The 17,142-nt window shown below is 35.9% G+C and overlaps 1 protein-coding gene across 9 annotated transcripts in view; it reads left to right on the top strand.

Moving 5' to 3' along the window:
• LOC138106446 (diacylglycerol kinase beta) overlaps positions 1-17,142 on the top strand; it is a 425,706-nt gene that overhangs the window by 343,152 nt on the left and 65,412 nt on the right. For all 9 annotated transcript variants that reach the window (XM_069007051.1, XM_069007050.1, XM_069007054.1 and 6 more), the window contains 2 exons: positions 1,187-1,277; positions 6,885-7,080. In XM_069007051.1, the coding sequence (XP_068863152.1) occupies positions 1,187-1,277; positions 6,885-7,080 (287 nt within the window). The remainder of the gene's footprint in view (positions 1-1,186; positions 1,278-6,884; positions 7,081-17,142) is intronic.

The raw sequence follows: 17,142 nt of genomic DNA, 5'->3' as shown, positions 1-17,142 counted from the left end.
CTGCGATACCTCTTTGCATTTTGTAATTCTAAGAGTCATTAAGTAGACTTTAACAACAACTAAGTAGCCTTTTATATGTAATTTGAAATAATTACGGGTAGGATTTGTACTTTTGACATGTTTTACAGTCATCTACATTTATGTTTCACTCTTCTCCACTTCTAGCTCATGCAAACTCAGTCATTTTCAAGTTAAAAGCACAATGTGCTGTGTCAGAGAACAGTTTATACAAGTGGAGAAACTGTGTTCATATCTGATTCTTAAGTGGGAATAATGAATTCTAATTCAGTGTCTTTTGTTGTGGTTGTTTAGCTTCTTTTTTTTTGTTACAGAATAATAATTACTCATGAGAATTCACAAAAAGTACACGTATTTATTTGAAATGGTGCTGTTGGCGTCCTGATTGTATTTAACAGTATGCTATAAATCTGGTAAAACAGAAGTGCAGTCTTTATGTATTTAAAAAGAAAAAAGTGTAAATTCTGCCTGCTGTCATGATAAACTAAGCAATTTACTAGCATTAAATCCAGTTTTATTTTCCTGTAGACCTGTTAATGAACTTCAAGATGCAGGCCTCATTGCCCATTTAAAATGTGTCTATGAGTGAATTACCTGGTAATACAGCTCTCCTACTGCAAAATATCTAAAGATTGTTAGATCTGGAATTTTTATTTTCTTGTAGTATCTCATCTGTCACCATGCACAATAAGCATTTGCCTTTACTTTTAACTAGCTTAGGGCAAGCTGCATTTTTGTCTTGGCTCGTCTTCATGATGGGATTGCCCTGCTTGCACATTCTACTACTCTGCAGGATAAAGATGTTAACTGTGAATCAGAAATAGTATAGTAGGTGTAAGACATGAAATAAAATCGATACATTTTTCTGAGGCATGTCACTGGTTAAGTGACAAAAAATATTCTGATAGTCACTGAAAAAGAAAAGTCAAAGGTACATTTGAACCTGTCAGTTCAACACATTCCTGTTATCCCTTTAGGGGATATCATACAACTTGACACCAACATTTAAGCTTTGAAAATTATGAGCTCATCTATTTCAAATGGGATGTCACATGTTCCCAAGCCTTTGCCATTACTTATAGTGGAAGACAGGATGATCACTTTTGTCACATATTGATAGTGAATAAGATCTTTCTTTTTTTCTTTTCTTTTTTTTTTCTTGTTTCAGAATGAAGAACAAATTTTGGTATTTTGAATTTGGCACTTCGGAAACTTTCTCAGCCACCTGTAAGAAGCTGCATGAATCTGTAGAAATAGAAGTAAGAAACTAATTGTTGCCTTTATCCTTGAAATGTCACTAGTTTGGCTGAAATGCAGGGAGCAAGGGTGCAGAGTGCCTGAATCCAACAAGGCAAGGCAGTGCACATCCTTTCGACCCTATATTCCAAAATATTATTTTTATCATGTCTATTTGTAGTGTAGCCCTGCACACTGGAACAAAGTTCAGTTTGATGATTAGTGAAGTCTTAATACAGTAGACAAGGTCAAGAGGTGAAGTATAACATTAGAAATCAATAGGGAGTGTGGCTAGGTCAGATGGAAAAATGAAAGACTGTTGGAGGGAGTGAGAGCTGTTGCAGGATTAAAATAAAAAAAATAATCTTATTATTTCTAGGTCCCAAGGTTTTCTAACCTTTAAAACTCAATTCCCTAAAATTGTACTTACTTTCCTGAATAAAGGTTAAAGAATATATATATATATTTTTTGAATTATTCCCCTTCATTAAATAGCTTTTCTCTCTGCACAAGGGGTCATCTTGCCATTATACATTGAACATTAACTAAAAAGACACAGGATACGTACAGACAAAACAGGAATTTAAAATAATGTGCCACTGCCACTTTGATGGGTGCTAGGATAAGTGGCTGTATTACATAAACTGTTTGGGGGTCTGATGTTTATAAATAAGTACATGAAAAATGAGAAATGAATGAAGATACAAACTGAGAATTTAGGTCAAATAATGAAATAATTTCTCAAGACGATTGTGGTGCTTTTCCTTTCCAGTAGTAATGAGGAACCACATGTGCCAATGGAGTATTTGTGTCACAGCATGAGGCACTCAGAGAGGTATGGTGGGAGCTATGAGAGTCGAGTCAAAGCTTCCTAAAGGGTGAAGTCCGAAATGATCTGAGGGAACCATGTGCCTGGTAGCAGAACAAGTAGCAAATACTGAGACTGAAACTGTAACACCAGCAGTGCCACACTTGCCTGTTATGCTGTTATGTTTCTCTTTGAAGTGAAAACATGTTCCTCACATTAGATTAAAATATAATAAAAATTAAACAAAACTCCAGCAAAAACCTTAGAAAAAAACCCAAAAAATCCCCCTTGTTTCCCAAGAGAGTGCTTCCCATCCATGAGTTTAAGAAAATGTAGCATGAAGAATATTTTGTTAGTTATTGCAAGAAATACTTACCTGGTTTGATTAGATTTGAATAAACTGCAAGTTAAATGTACCTTTTGATTAAATACAAATTGAAGAGCAGGCTTTCCCAATAAAATATTAATATCTAGAGAAAGTCATACATATTCTGATACATACTAAGATGTGAACTTTAACCATATAATTGTAACCACTGAAAGTGTTAACATCACAAAGCAAACAAGTAGGTATACAAGTTTGTGGTGCTGCTTGTATCAGTTGTATAATTATTACCAATTCATGTCAATAACTATTATTGCCAGTAAAGTGTTACACTGCCAGTATATGAGACGTTTTTTAGTATTCACTTCATCTATCCTGGTCATTACCATTAATCATACAGTGAGGAACAAAAAGCATAGTTTCCAAAATTTACAGGAAGTGTTAGGAGGCAGTTATTTGCATATTTATTTACAATGAGTAAATTACAATGCTTTCCAGTATGCTTGTATCTAATGTTTCTTGTTTGAACATTATCAGCATTTTGGAGTAGCACCATTTTAATCTGATTTTTAACCTGATGCTCCTTGGGGATGTCACTGTAAATGGGAGGTTGATGTATGAGACCACATTTCACTCCAGATAAAATGCACAAAGAATGTGTTTGCTCTACAGCCAAATCTTGAATGCACAATCCTTGGGAAGATTAAGGATCTGTATCTCTGAGCTGTGAGACAGTGATCTAATGTTCTCTGAGCAAATATTTGTTCAACCATGTATTTGATTTCTAACCTGATTAAGCTTGGTTTTTCTGACATACATTCTTGACTCATGTTCTCTGTTTTCTTCTGCGTGAGTGTGAGATGCAGAAAAAATTGGACACAATTCTTATGTTATCCAGAATAAGATGGATTTTTGTTTTCAAAATGGGATGCAAGGAGTTGAAGAGAGGTTGTAAAGGAAAAGAAAACAAAATGAAACAAAAAAAACCCAAAAACTAGGACAAAATTAAGTATTTATTTTCAATAATAATGTGTCAGTAAGCAAGGCTGAAGCTTTTACAATTTAGAGAACTTGCACTTTATTTTGACTTCAGGAAAAAAGAAAGGCATGTGAAAGGTATTTAATGAGAGTAGGTATAGATGCTGTGTAAGTAGGGGTGGCATGGACAATATCTGCAATGCTGTAAAAGCGTAGTGGGACCAATGTAAGCCTTCTATACCACCTGGTATTACTGGGTAAAGTAAAGGAGTTTAAAACATTCCCATGCACTTGCTTGCTATTGCCCTTGCTTTCACAGCAAAGCCTTCATATCAGCTCTTTTCAAGCATAGATGCGTATTTTCTCAACAGAGAAATGATCTGAAAATATTTGATATGATAAATAAGGCATAAACAATAATACCCAGGAAGTGACTGAGGCCAGAAAAGAAGGTAAAAAAGAGTTAGAAGAGCTAGTGTTTCTTTTTAATCTAGGTAGACATACTCCGCATTGTAAAAACATGCTTTTGTTTTTACAGCATCATTACATTATTTGAAATAAAAAGAAAAAAGAAAACAAGCAGAATACATGTGTGTTTTGTTTTTGTAATATATGAATGTGTTAGGACTATGCAGAGGTACCTGTAGGGCAAACTTTTTGACTGTGTACGAACAAAAGAAATGCTCCTTTCTTAATTCAGAAAGTTGCTCATCACTGTGGGACTCTGAGGCCTCGTCACATAATTGTCTTAGTGTACTACCTGCTGTGCTCAATATTGAGTGAAAATGGAAGCTAGACCCCGCGCCATCCTATTTCACAATTCTTCTTTTATTTAAATAATTCCAGTCAGTTTGGGGGACGCCAGACCTTTATAAATTAACAGCAGGGAAATACCAAAGGTGTCAGATTGCATATTTATCATCTTTCTCGTGTAATACTTAAATATGTATTAAGAAGTGACTGACATAAATTAGGCAGATTTCAGAAGCCACAGGCCGTGGCTTGTAGAGGACCCCCTTCTGCTTGACATTTCATCCTTGTCAAAGATCAAATTATTTTAATTTAGGCTGCAAATTATAAGAAATGAAGACTTCTTTGTGGGAATTCCCTGTGGTAATCTGACTTTTGTTGTTACTGCTGCTTGTCAGTGTGCAAAAGATATAATATGCATGCAAATAAGGTTAAAAAATATGTACTATCTAATTATCCAGCCAGTACATTCCACTTGAAGACAGTGGGAGGCCTGACACACAGTATGTGTTTGATTCATTGAGGCCTGCAGGGTATTTACACAAGATTACTTTTAATTATGAAATTAATATCTGTTTATCTAGAATGTATAGCAGTAAGTGAGCATACACATGAGCAGAATTTTTAGCAAAATAAATCATCTTAGTATTTAATACATATAAAATACCAGGGAAAACCACAAATTTGCTTCCAAAAATCACAGTAAAGACCTATGCCTTTATTCTTGTAAGAAAAGTGTTATTAAAAAGTTACACTTTCAATTGCAGTAGTTGCCACAACTGCCAATTCACTTTCAGATATGTCTTTTGACTTTAAGGGTTTCCCTGTATGAATATAATCCACAGGTTTAAAATTTAATTCTTGAAGAGCAAATATGAAATGGAAATCTTAGTGTTGAAATTGTTCTCTCTTCAGATTTATGCTCTTCTTAGAAGAATTAAGATGTGTGTGCATTGTAATACAGTTCTGTTTTATGATCTCAGAAAGTTTAAGAATAAACAATTATTCGCAGTTGTTCTTGAGTTGTACTTGGCTTTTCTTCTTCAAAGCTGTGATAAAGGTTTAGGCAGAGAGCAAGAAGTGCCAGTGACCCACAGAGCAGCAAGCTGCAAGATGTCAGTGGACTACTACTGAAGCATGCTTAATTATTTTTCCTGTTTTCTTCCTGATTATTGTATATTGGAATTGTAAAATAATATTCTTAATTAGTTTGAAATGGATGACTAGGTCTTCTACAAGCTTGCAGAACATTGCAGGAGTAGGATCTAATGTATTAAAAATGCGCTGCTCTACACTGTGGTGCATGTGACTTGCCAGGATATTGATATACTCTATGTTGTTTTTTAAGCTAATCTATCTCTAGCCGAGGTGCAACTACATGAATCCTGGGCAGCTCTGGCTGGTTCAGAGAACTCATGAGTAGAAATGGATGCTTTGCTTTCCACCTGCAGGTTCCGCTTTTGTAATATGAAGCTGGGTTGTTTTTTTTTTCCTCTTGGAGAGGTTCTTCAGTATTTTGCTACATTTTATATGGGTTAAAAAATTCCTAATGTTGGAAGAGAGGAGGACTTAGCTTGAGTAAATTATAGCCAGTGAAGGCTAGGTATATGCTGTTAAGCTAGGTTCATCTCATGCAGTGAGTCTCAGGTGAACTGTATCTGAAAATGTTGTAGGCTTCAACCACCTGAGAAAATGTTGCAGTTTGTCACTGAGCAGTCTGATATGTTAGGATCCCTGAGCCATTTTCCAGAAGTGAAAAAATGGTCCCATTATAAGATATAAAGGGAAGACAGATTTAGCAAAGAAATGTACTTGTATAAAATGTCTTAATCTCCAGGGTTGCTATAGGAAGCATGAGAAATACACACTAGTGACACGGGATGCCCTATGGTTATGATTCCAGCACTGAAGGGACTATGCCACGGGCTAAGATTACTTCTGTGTGTCCAGTAAGTCTTGGAAAGGTTTTAGATCACTGATTCCTCTTCTTTAGCTCCTTATACTATGTTTTCCCTTAGTAATGATGCATATTTCAGAGAACTGGTTGGCGAAGGTTCTGGGATAAGAAATGCTGTACCAGCATCAGCAATTGCTGTACCCACTTCTACTAATTTTACCTCTTGCTAGGAGCTAGTAGTCAGGCATAGCCCTGTGCTGATATGCTTGTTGTGCCTTTGGATTGAAACTAATGCCTGTGTGATGTTCTGTGCTCTTGGGTCTTGCTTAGACTCCTTTCCATAAATCTGTGTATTCTCTGCATGCAGAGACTTTTGTATTCAGTTTGTTGTGGGGGGGACTCAGTTGTTAGAGTGACAAGTATCATTGAAAAATCATAAGGCAGAAAATTTAGCTGGAAAAGGCAACAAAAACCCTCCAGTTATTGATAAAGAAATTTTGGTAGTAAAAACATTTTTCTGCTAATAGCTGGAGTGAAGCTAGAAATATATTTTACTTGGGTCAGTAAACAGGTATCAGATAACAAGACAGTACCAAATGGTCCCACACTTAAGCAATCAAAACTTGAATAGCAATCATATTTTACCTTCTGAATGATGATCTGTTCTTATCTCATACCTCCTTTTCAGGTACAAAATTACTCAGGTACAATCTTAGGTATAAACATTGAATAAACTATTAGCAGTGTTAAGAGTGATAAATTGTTGAAGAAAAATATCTGAGAAAAAGAACATTCAGAGTTTTCTTTCTCTCTTACTGCTTTCTCTCTCTTTTTCCTTTTTTTTTCCTTTTTCTTTCTTCCTTTCTAATCAGTGTGATGGAATTCAGCTAGACTTAATCAATATCTCTCTGGAAGGAATTGCCATTCTAAACATCCCTAGCATGCATGGTGGATCGAATCTCTGGGGAGAGACAAAGAAAAGACGTAGCCACCGTCGGACAGAAAAGAAGAGGTCAGATAAAAGAACCACCGTTACAGATGCCAAGGAATTGAAGTTTGTATGCCAAGGTAAGCTTACAGATTGATATGGGCTATCTGGCTCCATAATGTCAACTTGGTTATATAATTGACCTTGTCAAGAAAAAGGATAGGCAGCTCTTAGATATTTCCCTTCTTGTGCTTTTAGCTTTCTGATGGGAAGCACTGGCACAAGGACACAAACAAAGACATACTGCCAATTGCAGTCTCTATACTTACAAGCCTGCCTCAGGTATTACCTGTTACGCAGACTAATCACACCATGTGGCACTGTTTGCTACTGTGACATTCAGTCTAGAGGTAGTTGGAGATTTTAGAGTTGGAAAGTGCTTCCCGAGCATTTATAATGCTTCTTAGTATCAGTGTGCATAAAACTTGGGGATAATTGTGCCCTGTTTCTAACAAGCTGTGGCCAGAGGCGATGGAAGTTACTTCAGAGTAAAAAGAGCAAGCTGTCTATACATTTTATGTTACTATGTTGTAATGCTGTATTAATCCTTGAATACATGTGCTGTAGTTGGCTTGCACAAACGTGATAATGTTTTTCAGGGCTTATATACTTTCCTGGTGATTAGATGCGCTTTCTCAATAAATTTTATTATTAAACATAACTCTTGACAAAACCAATAATAAATAATAATCTCTATTCTTCTCTGAGAATCTGAATACTATGCATTGTAACACACAACTACCCATCACAAGTCCAAACAATTATAAGCCATCACTCTCTTCACACCAAAGAGATGGACAGACCAGACTTTGAAAATGTTTTGGGGTTTTGTTGTTTGTTTGTTTGTTTGTTTGTTATCTTTTTACCCTACAAAAAGGATTATCTTTTGCTTCAGACTATCTTGCTTCTCCTCTTCATTCAGAGTGTATAAAGATTTGGACTTTACTGTCTCATGCTGTTTGGATCCTTTAAGTAGTTTTGAATATCCTGTCACTACATTTCAGCAACAGTAATTTTTAAGTCACTAGTTATAACATAGTTCATTATTATGTGTTGTAGTTTTAATTCAGCTAAATTATCTGGGTGACAAAAGTTTAGGAATAAAGTAGTTTTTTGTGGCTGAGGGGCTTCAATAGGCACTAGCATTCAATTTCTGTGAGCTTGAGCAATTTGACATATGTTCTCAGTATCTCAGTGTGACTCACTGATACACCCTGTCAGCCAAAGTCTTACCAGGCACTAAGCTTCTGTGTATGCTACAATTCTCTGTTATGCCCTGATGTTCAAGAGATGGAGGCTGCTGCGTAAAGGGCTCACCAAATTTTTCCTTTTGTTTTGCTCCTGAACATAGGGAGACAGGACGTTTATCCTTTTGATAGTAGTGAAGCAGACATTATCACCTGTTTAATTATTGAAATTATGTGCATCTTTGATACATATGTAACAGTGATTTCAATCTACTGACTACAACTGGTGTATTAAAAGGGCATTGCTACACTCGATTTCCATTTTCCTGGACAGGAGAAAATAAAATTAAAATAAAAATATTACAGACTGAACAGAACTTCCCATGTTACCTGTTGAAATGTTCATAGAGCAGACATTAAGCACTTTACTTTAGAAAAACTGCTCATTACTTAGTTTCTAATCACTTGATGTACAATATGGATGGAAGTAGCTTCATCCAAAAGGCAATTTTAAAGCAGAGATTGACTTCTCAATATCAAAAACTAGAGCACCTCTCACATCACTGAGTACATAGATAGTATTATAGTTTCCATGTACAGTAGCATTCCAGTGCTGAGCAGGAGTACCCTTCTTGGATTTCAGAGTAGTCCATATTTATTTTGTTCCAGTTTGAAACACTGGGTAGTCTTGAGCATGCAAAGTGGATTCCTTTTAAAGGTGTGGGGTGTATGGGTTTGGGAGGTACATGCTCTGACTTCAAGTGGGTGTTTAGTCTATGAAACCAGGTTAAAGCAACTCAAAATAAAACTCAAAAATGAAGGTGGTGTGAACATTTCAGAACCAACTGATTGGCTTTATGGATCCACTCCTATTTTATACTGCAAAGAAGAGTCACTTAATTCTGCTAGCTAAGATCTGTTCTTAGGCTGAGTGTGCTTCATCAACTCAGAATTCAAGATTATTGCTGAATAATGGAATTCAATCAATTTTATGTCTAGGTTTCTCAAATAGTTTTGTTAAATCTGAGTCTCCTCACTGGGGAAATAACTGACTCACTTGAAAGTGTTATGATTTTTTTCACTAGCCGATTGTTTTCTTAGGCACTATGTACTTTTGGCACATTGTACTTTTTAGTTTGAAGAAAACATTTTGCTAAGTATTAATACCTGGTGCAGAGATAGGTATTGCTGTATTGAGAACCATGATAAATACATGCTTGTTAACTTCTATTTATTAACTTGTTCTGAATAAACACCCATGCAGTTTGGTTTATGTCCAAATAAAGCATCTAATCACTTGACAACTAAACACTGCACTTCCTAGGAGACAGCAATCAATCCTCATGTTTTCCTATGGATACCTATGTATATAAGATTTTGGTGTTGAATTTTGTTTGGTTTTTATAAATCTAACAGTATTATATGGGACTCCTGAGTGACATGCACATTTACTTTTAGACTTTTTCAATTGCACTACAACTGTGGGTTTTTCAGCTGTATATCAATCTGTATTCTTGTCTCTGCTTTTATGGTTTTATAACTTGACCATAAATATATGAATTGAAGGTTAGTACTAGAGCCCTTAGGTGGGGTACTTGCATGGACTATTGGAAGCTGTCTCCTCGCTCTGCATCGTTTGTTGCCCCTGAGCATGTTGAACAGCCCCAAGGAGGACTTCACAAACTGCCCAGGAAACCTCTATGAGGTCCTGGTGCTGTCTTCCCCATTCTTTGTGTACAAACCATGTACATGCAACACGATCATTGCTGCAGGAAAAAGGGTCCAGTTTCTGCCAAATCTTTTTTCTTTCTTAGATATCTGTACAACACAGGGAAGGTGTATTCCTCTGAGCCCACTCCCCTCTTCTTTTTTTCCTATTTAGCGTTGCCACCTGTTGATGTAAAAGGCTTGTATTTTCTTTGCACTTCCTATTATCCTCCTCTGCACACTCAATAGCCAGACCATAATTTGCACTTTAAGTAATCAAATGGATGTCTGCTTGGAAAATGGTCTGGTTATGTGCGTGTAGTCTGAAAAACAATATTCTGAAATGTAGTGGTTTAAAATGTGCGCTATTTAAATACATTCCCTGCTTATCTTATTAGGGATTTGTGCATGTATTTGGCAGAGAAATATTTGGTAGTCAGAGCATATAGGTGTGTGTGCCTGTGTATTGCATTTCTGTCTAACTAGTAACATTTCAATATAAAATATATATGAAAGTGTATTTGTCTGATTAGATTATAACTAATTGGAAAATAAAAAAAACACCCAAACATATTTAGCTGTAGTGTACTAAGTATTATCATAATCTTTCTTAGTGGAAAAAGTACTACAGGTTTCATTTTAGCTACTGCGTAGAACTAGAGGGGATCTTTCATCACATTTTGTTAGGCTAAAAATTATGTGGCCTTTTTATAATTTATTTTCATTTTAATTTCTAATCTATGAGTACAATTTGTATTGTACAATATCAATGCATTTGGAAAAAATAAAACTACAGACATATGTGACAATTTGTGAAAGTAGATGACTTAGTGTTTTCACATCATGAATCTCATACTTTCAATTTTTCCATTTGTTGTTTTATTTAAAGTCTTCTAGTATGTACATATCTATGATGCATCTATCCACAGGCCATTTACAGATTTTAGTTACTGTGAACTACCCTTGAACATTATTTGGATAGGAATTTTTTTGGATATACACAGATACTGATAAATTCCAAAAGTCAGTACTTTGAAAAGATTGACATACTGCATAGAAACAAAACTATGAGTTGAGAAACATAAATGCACATAACTGCACTACTTGGTTGCAAATTGCATCTAAAACATAAGTTAAATCATGACAACATGTCTTACATGAAAAATACCTACCCCTTATGTTGAGTCTTAAACAGTTTTCTTCCTCACAGAAATTCTAAATAAAATTTTCAAACCTTTTGTGACAAAAAGGAATTTTTTTTTTAAATCTCTCCAGTAAACTTTTCGCTAAATGAAGTTTCCCTCGGGGTGGATGTTGTTATGCTTTTGATTTGCTTAGTTAGGGCCCTGTCCTGAAATGGAATCCCTTTTAAACTCTCTTCAGATTTGATGGCAAACAAATACATAACTTGTAACTTTCCACCACCTCAATGGACTCAGGCTTGAAGACAATATCTATGAGTTTAAAGGTGAAACCTTTAAACTATAAATATTTCAGTGCAATACCTTTTCATATTTATTTTGTACATCACCAGGCACACTGATACTTAACCAAGTACTTGCCAAGTTGATCTGTGCAGCTTGTTAAGAGCTGCAGTGAGCTGTCACTCCACAGACTATTAGACTAATTCAAGACAATGTGCATTCATGTCACAGCACCTAGGCATAAACCAAGCTTACCAATATGATTCAATAACTCTGTGTGGAAATCTCTTTTAATAACTGCATTATGATTTTCTGAATGGAAATACAGTAGCTTTGGAGATGGAATAATGCATATGCAGGCAGTTCACTGCAGTTAAAAGTAGTTCGAAACATGCAGAGACTGTGAAGACCTTAAAACACTTCAAAATATCCATAAATATTAAAAGAATAGAAAATGCCTTTCTTATTAGGTGTCAAATTCTACTCTACAGGGAGAGAGAAGCTTCCCTATAGATAGGGGATTCCTGACATGTCCCCTAAACAGCTTATAACTTTGTGAGCTAGCTGCTTAATTTAATTTATGGAGATGTTTCATAATCTATATTCTGGCTAGGTGACCTTTGCTTGTTAAGAAAGTTGAAACTGTGTACTGCATACACAGTCTGTGTAATATATGCACCAAATATACACCGTGTATGTTCATTATTGGTAGACTTTAGGTTATTTTTGACAGGGTAAGGCATGTATAATGAACTCTCTATGATAATATTTTTATTAAATATTATTGATAATGTCATGGCTACATAAGGTAATAGCCCTTACTTTGTATCTTGTTTAGACAGCTTTTTACAACATAGACATTAACACATTACCACAGAGAAAAAATTCTAATTAGAGCTATTTCATAACTGGTCTATGTTAAGACCAGTTTTAACATTAACTTTTAACATTAGTCTAAACATTAGAAAAAAATTTTTAGATTTATTCAAACAGTATTTTTTTTTCTTGTCCATGCATGTGCCATATCTATTCTGAAGCTTTAAACTAAAGGGCATGTATTTCTGTGTAGAATTTTTTGTTACTATTTTGGGAGTGTTGTGTGTTGTTTACAGTAAATGAAATAATTGTGAGGGCTGTTAAGTTAGTGTGGCATAAACTTCAGTGTCTAAGAAATCAACCCTATAGCCAGTAGATAGAGTCACCTCAAGAAAAGTGTTTATCCTGCATTCAAATCAGTATCTAACGTAGACAGAATAAAATGCTCACTGGAGGTGACTCTCTCTCCAGTTCAGTAGAACCTAAGGAATAGGTTGGGTTAGACACCTCCTTTCCTGCTAACTAGATGGTGAGATGAGTTTCTGTATGTTCTGCATGTGGAGACAGTTCATCAAATACTTAAACAGTTCTTGGAGCAGGAATGGGAATCGGGCACCACTGCCAGATTAGACTTGTTGAACTGAGCCATGTTTGCTTCAGTGGATCAGGTGCTGGTGTGTCCCCTGTCTTTCATTAGCTCTGTGGCCACCAATCTACTGAGCAGAAATGACTGTGGTAGAGGATCTGTCTGTCCAGTTTGTGGAAACCCTGTTTGGAGTGCAGTTTCCAAGTGCTGGGGACTAGAGCAGGGGAACACCTGTTTTGGATATTATTGTATAAGCAGTGTTGGGAAATAGGATAGTATTCAGTGGCATTACATACTGCCCCATATTTAGTGTGTACTGCATTATTTTGTCACCTTTTAAACATCTGAAGGACATGCTGAGTATCCCGTTTCCTTTGGGTGCATTTGCATTGCAGCACTAATTGTACACGGGCCTCTTCCACCTGCTGAGCAGCAGTGACCAGCCACTAAGTAGGAACTTGGTGGGCAGTGGGAGCTGCTCTCTCCCTGAGGCAGCTGCAAGGTGCAGCTCATCAGTGTGTGGTGTTGGATCTCTGGCTTTGCAGAAAGTTCAGCCTGGGCAAGGAAGCCTTACTGATTTCTCCCAGTGGAAGCACCTGTTCTTGCAAATCCAGGACTTTTGTAAGGCAAGATGCAACTGAGAAGTTCCTTCTAGTGATACTTATTAGTTTCCATGTTTTTGTTGGTTCTTCTAGAAACTGTGGAACAGAATGCTCCATACTGTGATGTGTTACCACTAATCATCAGCTTCTTATCTCTCTGGAGGCAGTGATTTGGGGAGGGGGGATAGGGGAAGGGAGAAGAAAATTAAAAAGAGAAAACAAGGAATGTAAGAAATAAACATTGAAGTTTCCCCATGGTAAAAAAGTAGAGTTGTAATTTTCCTAACTCAAAACTGGATTTTGGCTGACTGTCTGAGGGAGAGGTTGGTATTCAAATGTTTTTGTCCCATATTAGCTAATGAAGGTTGTGTGGCCTTGGCTCCTTATTTTTGCTTCATGCTCATATTTACTGGAACAATATATTCAGATGTCATAAAGGGCTGAATGGCACTTTGTCCTAACCATTTAGTTAAATTGTGCATAGCACCATTAGTTTGTGAGATCTGTGTTCAAACATTTACTTTACTGAGCTGTTAAAGATAGTACAGGTTTCCAAATAGGAGAAGGTAGGCTGGAAAGTCATGATTTTATTATGCTATTGAAAAGGCCTTTTCCTGTCTTCTCTTCCACCCTCACTAACCCCCTATGCCCCCATCCCCAGTGATAAAATTTTGTGGTGTCATTATCTCTCTCCCCTTATCTTTAAAAGAGGCCATGTTCAATCCAAGCCTTGCTCATACAAGTAGTTCCATCGGCATGCAAGATGGAGCCCATAATTCATAACACAATTTTAATCTTTCAGAAATATAAATACAATGCCTTTTGGCTGTGAAACATTGAGTTTATTGTTATTAGAAAGTAGTAGGACCTTAAAAAATGGCTTGATAGTCTGATTTGGTTTTTTATTTATCAAGCATGTATATATGTTTCTGTGCAATATAGATCATAGCAGAAAAACAATTTCCTTTTATTTAAAAGGCACTTGAGATTGTCATTGTATTATACTTTTTGGTGCACAGAATGTTCATTTTCTTTCAAACGTTATTCATCGAAAGAGGATAATTATGGTGTATTTCACAGTCTGCCAGAAGGAAAATGTATCTTTGAAAAGTTTCATTTCCCTTAAGTTGCTCATTTTCTATAGGAAGACAGAGCTATTAAGTAACATACCCATGACAAAGATTGATTAAAATGGCATAAAGGACTATCTTATCTCTAAGTACAGGGATTTACATGTATAACTCCTATGACATTAAATGCAGTAGGTGAAATTAGCTTTTGTATAAAAAAAAGTCTCAGTAAATTGGTTCGTACAGAGAAAAAGGTGAGGGTGGGAACGATGGCATGTTAAGTAGCCATGTTAAGAAGTAGGAAGTTGCTTATTGCTTCAGGATACACCTACCATGTAGCATCCAAATAATCACACCAAGTTCTCTGCTGTCAGCATTACTGCGTTGTTCTGCTGGGACTTCGGATGCTGGAGTGGGAACATCACCTTGCTGATGTGCATTCTCATATTGGGCCAGCTACTTAGAGTAGCTCAGGCTCCTCTGCAGCGTTCAAGGTGTATTTAGCCTGGGTCTGGCTGACCTGGAACAAAGGATGTGCTCTAATGTGCACCTTGTGCAGGGCCTGTGGCACATACCTCAGCACAGGTGTCTGCAGAAGGTTCGTATGACCTGTTCCACAGTATTCCCAGTGCTTAACTTGGCTTTGCTAGGAGCCCTTCATAAGCCTTGCACCTCATTAACCCAGGTAAATGAACACTTACCTGTATGCCAGCCATTAGTTAAGTCATAAATGGCAAGGGATGTGAATGCAATATCCGGATATTTTGTTGGGTTTTTTTTCCCCTATCCACTGCAAACTTAGTAACACATATCATTCTTTGTTGTAGCAAAAAACTGATCAGCTTACCCAGGTTTTTTTCTGTTATTTTTCCTCCTTTTTTGTTTTTTTAATTTTTTTTCCAGTAGTACTGAAGGCAATGGTTATCCTGCTACTGTTAGACTTGACTGTCATTTGAAAATACACCTTGCAGGATGTGAAGCTCTATAACTATCTCATTTGTACATGACAGGAGAAGCTAGAGTTTGCCTTTTGTGCACTCTTTCCTTGGGTCTTTCCTCCATGTTGATCATGCTTGGACTATACTTTTGCTCCCATGTGTCAACTACCATGTCCAGCCTAGCGGCATAACAGTAGATACAGCAGATGAGTCTCTGTTATTTAAAAGTACCATGTCATGCCTCAAATACAGATATTTGTGTAAGAGCATTAGCACAAGTCATAAGTCCTTTTGCTCCTTTTAAGGAGGGTAATTCCACTGAAATTACCGGATTTATATGAATGAAAATAAAGTACCATACCTTAGGGCAGAATTTCACTTTTTTATATATTAGAATGTGGCTGGAAATAATTAGCAAGTCTCAGATTAAAACTATTACTACTATTACAAATATGAGTGCATATGTGTGTATTTTTTATAAAGATAGGTTTAATTGACACTTTGGGGTTTATAATCATGTAAATATGTGCCTTTTTCTCTAATTCACCAAGAATTCCATAGAAACAAGTGAATTAATTTCTTAAATTCCTCACTGAATAAATCTTCTACATTGTATAGAGTTAAGTACACAAACTTTTTTTTATTCTCATACTTTTTTAAGGTTTAATTTTTTTTTATTTTCTCCTGCTGTATAGTGGCATGAATAACAATTATTGCAGAAATGAAATGGAACAGAAAGTAGCCCCATCTTAGTTATAAAATAACCATATCCTATTATGGTACTTTGATACAGAGTTTTTCTTTAATTAACAAAGTGAAAACATCTGTTACTATCTCAACATACATTTTGAGTTTCATATCAGTTTTAAAATTCATGTGTTTCTCAGCTTCTGAAGATTTTCAGTTATAAATTATTTGTAAATGTTAGTTTTCTTCTGAAAGCTTACAAAAAGTCAGCAATTAACCAACTACAACAGGTGTTTCCTTTCTTGGGGAAAGGAATGCATGTGATTATTGTAATTTAGATTCCTGTGTGAGTTAAGGGATTGGCCTGTTATTAGAAAACATTGCAAGCACATGGAAAATGTTTAAAATTAAGTGGAAAGGTTGCATGAATTTAAGACTGAGATAGGCTTAACCCCTTCAGGCTCTCTTTACATGTGAGTGATACTTGCATTTATGGCTTAGATTTACAATAAGAAATTTTTGACACCAAAGATGTGCTTTTATATTGTGACCTTTGCATGAAAAGCTTCAATAACCATTTTGCAGTATTCAATTTGTGTAATGGCAGACAAGCATTCCCTAGGAATACTGATAGCATATTACTCAGATTGTTTGCTCATTTAACCCTGCCCCAGGTGCCGGAATCTTTAGATTAAAGATACAGAAATAAAAATAGAATAGCCTAGCAGACCATTTTTGGCTGCTGTAACACATAATCATATCCTCTGATCCATTCTAGTTTTCTATTAGTTGTTAATAGAAAATTTCAAGTTCCTTGAGTGTCTGTAAAAGGTGTCAGATTGACAGCAATTTAATTTTGAGTAACAACAGGAGAGACAGCTTCAGTTAATGCACACATTAGTATTACTGATAAAAAATTATGTAAAATATTCTAAAAATATTGATGATTTGAAGAACCTGATAAGACCTCAGATTGTGTGTATATACATTTGCATTACTTACTAGAGGTAGAAGTAGAGTTTACAAGAGGAAATTAGTGTTTGGAGTGTAAAAAAGACAAAAATTGTGATATTCAGTTTGTTATATTAAAAAGACTGAATTTGTTCTCTTAGTGGTGGGGTTTTT

Source organism: Aphelocoma coerulescens, chromosome 2 (genome assembly GCF_041296385.1).
Source record: "Aphelocoma coerulescens isolate FSJ_1873_10779 chromosome 2, UR_Acoe_1.0, whole genome shotgun sequence".
NCBI classification, from domain to species: domain Eukaryota; kingdom Metazoa; phylum Chordata; class Aves; order Passeriformes; family Corvidae; genus Aphelocoma; species Aphelocoma coerulescens.
The sequence above is the reverse complement of the archived record's forward strand: the minus strand, read 5'-3'. Positions and strand labels throughout refer to the sequence as shown.